Source organism: Egretta garzetta, unplaced genomic scaffold, assembly GCF_000687185.1.
Source record: "Egretta garzetta isolate BGI_Z169 unplaced genomic scaffold, ASM68718v1 scaffold179, whole genome shotgun sequence".
Lineage (NCBI taxonomy): Eukaryota > Metazoa > Chordata > Aves > Pelecaniformes > Ardeidae > Egretta > Egretta garzetta.
This window is the reverse complement of record NW_009270001.1, coordinates 2679315-2682845: the sequence shown is the minus strand read 5'-3', so window position 1 is coordinate 2682845 and position 3531 is coordinate 2679315. Positions and strand designations below refer to the sequence as shown.

At 45.0% G+C, this 3531-nt stretch overlaps 1 protein-coding gene across 1 annotated transcript in view; it reads left to right on the top strand.

Moving 5' to 3' along the window:
• Positions 1-2187, top strand: part of LOC104134204 (urea transporter 2) — an 11226-nt gene extending 9039 nt beyond the window's left edge. The window contains exons 7-8 of the mRNA XM_035903079.1: positions 441-490; positions 1921-2187. Of these exons, the coding sequence (XP_035758972.1) occupies positions 441-490; positions 1921-2187 (317 nt within the window). The remainder of the gene's footprint in view (positions 1-440; positions 491-1920) is intronic.
• The last annotated feature ends 1344 nt before the right edge of the window (positions 2188-3531 follow it).

Sequence of the window (3531 nt, the reverse complement as noted above, 5' to 3'; positions counted from 1 at the left end):
TGCCCTTCTCTGGACACGCTCCAGCCCCCCCAGCTCCTTCGGGGAGGGAGGGGCCCAACCCTGACCCCAGCAGTCAAGGGGCGGCCCCCCCAGTGCCGATTACAGGGGATTCCCTGCAATCCACCACTGTCCACAGGTCAAGTTGTGCCAATCAAAAAGAAATTAAAAGAAATACCACCATCACTTGCTCTTTACAAAACCACATTCTTTATTTACCATCCATCTCTACAGAGCGGATAGGACTAAATGTAGTCCACGCGGCCAGATGTAGCGTTGGGGCATTTTAACTCACTGATGAATTATAAAATTAATCCTCACATCAGGTAGCTGTCAGGATACTTTATTGTGCATTTGGACACTATTGCTATTTCTGATAATTTCTTTGGAGAGATGAGCAAGATTTTCCTCGTCTTGACCTGTCTTTGGTCTTCTTTTCTCAGCATTGTTTTGTGCCTACTCTGGAGCAGCTCTTGCTAATGCCCTATCTGTGGTAAGTTTGAGAGTTTTTTAATGGGGTTTTGGTTTCTTTATTTTAACTGTATTTTGATTTGTTATGATATAGTGCTAAGGAAGTGCCCCCAAATTCTCAATGTCAGTGTTGATGACATTGAAATGAGAATGCTGCAGCTAATGGCAGGTCTTGTACAGATTCTCTGTCAGCTGAATTGTGCGACTGCAGACTCTGCAGCTGATAATGAGATTTCAAAGACTTTGGAGCATGTCATCCACAACAGGGTTGTGCATGCATACATGAATTCCAGCACCAGTGAGAGATTTGACATGCAACACTTGGATGCAGGTGATATTTTTGAACAATTCCCAATGGTCTAAAGTTATCCTTGCTTCTCCTGAGATCTTTCTCCCACCCTGTCCACAGATAGTATTTAAGTTTCATCTGGATATGAGAACTAAAGTGGGGAGTAGGCTGCTCTCTTAAATACAAAATCATCATATCTGGACAGATGAAGAAAGAGGTGAAGCCAGAAATGCCAAGCTTTGTTTCTTTTTTAAGATCTGAGAGATTAAAGCAAAACCATATTTCAATAAAATTGATTCAGTAACTTAAAAGAAAAAAAAAAAGGAAACTAGCAGCTTCATGCATCAAATGTATTCATCTGGCATCCACTCAGCACCATGTAGGTCCCTGCAGATGGGTTGCTTTGTTAAGCACACCTGCTTTTGGGATGCGAAAAAGAAAAAAAAAAAGAACATTTTCTTCTTGTGATCTTGTTTTTGGCAAACTTCAAGTCAGGTCAAGAGGTGGAGTCAAGTCACAAGGCAGGACTGAGGGTTAGATGCGATGCCAGTTAACGCGCGAGCATTGAGGACAGTCAGTAAGTGTGCATAGTACCCTCAGTACATGACATTTGTGTGGGACAGGGAGGGTAGGATTCAGCTCATTTATTAGAGAATTTAAATGTCTACATGTAAGCTGGCTGTCTTGGCTTTCGTTACAGTCAGGAGAGCTCTGGAGCCTGATTCAGTTGCTTCAATGTTGGTGCCAAGTGCCACTCTGGCCAACAGCTGCATCTCCAAAAGGACTGAGGTCTCCAACGTGGGATGCCTTGCGCAGCCCCGTGCATTTCCGATAAACTAGATACCTCCATGTGAGCAGCTGAACATTGACATTTGGTAGCAGAGGATCTTCCCAGTGCTCCGGTGGCCGGCAGGAACCTAGCTCATGTGTAGCCCCCGCCATGTAGGCTTCTTCACCTGGGCATCCTCCTCTGGATCCGAATGGGGGTTCTGTAGGGGGTGGGTGGTTCAGTAAGGCACGTCCTGTGTCACACTGTCCTCAGGGGAAGCACAGGCTCTGCCAGCTTCTGAAATGCAAGAATTTAGCAACAGGCAGAAGTTAGCAAAAGAAAGATGCAAAAAAAGAGGTATCAAAATGCACCTGTCTGTCCTTTCCCCTCCCAGCTCGGGCTGCCACTCTGCACTTGGCCTTTCTGCTTCTCCGCGCTTCTCTTTTTGCTGATAAATTCAGACAACCCCGCCATCTACAAAATCCCCCTCTGCAAAGTCACCTACCCAGAAGCCAACCGGATCTACTACCTGAGAATGAAGAGAAGAGCATCAGAGAGCAGGAGAGAAGAGCAGAAACAAAAGCAGCAGAAACCCGGCGACTCAAAAATAAGCACAGGAGGCACCCCTCTGTGCACCCCCAAAAGCCGCCACGCTTACTGATTTCATCTGTCTGTGAGTGTATAGTTTTGGGGCACTTTTTCAGGTGCTAGCCAAGCACACCATAGCCACAAACACCACCTTTGGCAGCGGTCTGCAGCCTGGGAATTCAGCATTCCACGCTCCAGAGGAAACATGATTTGCCCTTGAGCTAGGCTTTCCAACAAGCACTCAGGTAACAGAGTAGCGGCTGCCTTATCAATCCACATGTTCTTTACTTGAAAGTCACTTCTTATCAATAATAATTGTAAGAATAGGCAGAAGAACATTAATGCTGGGAAGAGGCTGTATTTAATTTCAGATGTGTAATTTAACAAAATAAATATGCTGAGAAGGACTTGGTATCTAATAATAATAATAAATAATGTAAGAACTACATCTAAGTGCTGCACTTCAAATTAAGAACACGTATATTTGAAGGTGGAATAAACAGAGTGATCTCTTCCTTTCTTGTGTCCCGTCAATGTCTCGCCCTCTTAATCCCTCTTAAGAGCTGCAATATACACATGTGAATGTCCTTAGGGAGTGGATACAATTTTTGGTGCCCTCTCCTCACGCCTTGTTAAGTGCCAGTACAATGAAGGTATGAATATATATGCGTTAATCAGACTAGGAAAGTGACTAGCTAGCAACGATCAAACATTTTTCTTTTCCTTGCATCATTTTCTGTCTTACAAATAGAAGATCTGTCTCCTGCTAAATGCAGGATAGTAGGTCTGAATTCCTACACGCATCCAATGGGAAATAGGAAAACTTTGTGTAAAGAACAAGATAAACATTTACTGCTGGTGGCAGCTACTGCAGTTCCTTCTCTCCTTTTCCTAGGGGAGCAGTTCCCTTGCATTAAGCCACGAGCAATGAACAAGTCAAAGGCTCCCCTTGATGTTTGTTGGGTGTCAGACTGGGATCTTCTCATGGGTCTTCAGTCTCTGGCTTGCCCCATTGAAACCCCATGAGGCATCATCAGAGGTAGTCATGGGAAGCCAGGGACCCTCCTGGGGATGTTCTCCCAGGGGATTGGTTTCTAATAGGTGTAAGGCGGGAGGAGGACACTGCCACTTTATGCCTCCTCCAAGTCCTTACAACAGGGAAGGTCCGATTGCCCTAAAGAGGACTTTTCTTGGGAACCTTTTCCAAAACCTCTGCAAAACAAGCCTGACAGAAAGGCTTCCTTGTTCTAAAGCCACTTCACACAACCAGTTTAAAATCACAGACCCAAAGGACTTGAAGGTGTAAAACGCAAAGAGGCTATGCAACCACAAAGACTCAGACCAGACACTGTTCTTTCTGCCTCTTGATGTGGGGCTGCTTTGCAAATTCATTTGAGGGTCTTCAAGCAGGTGGGAG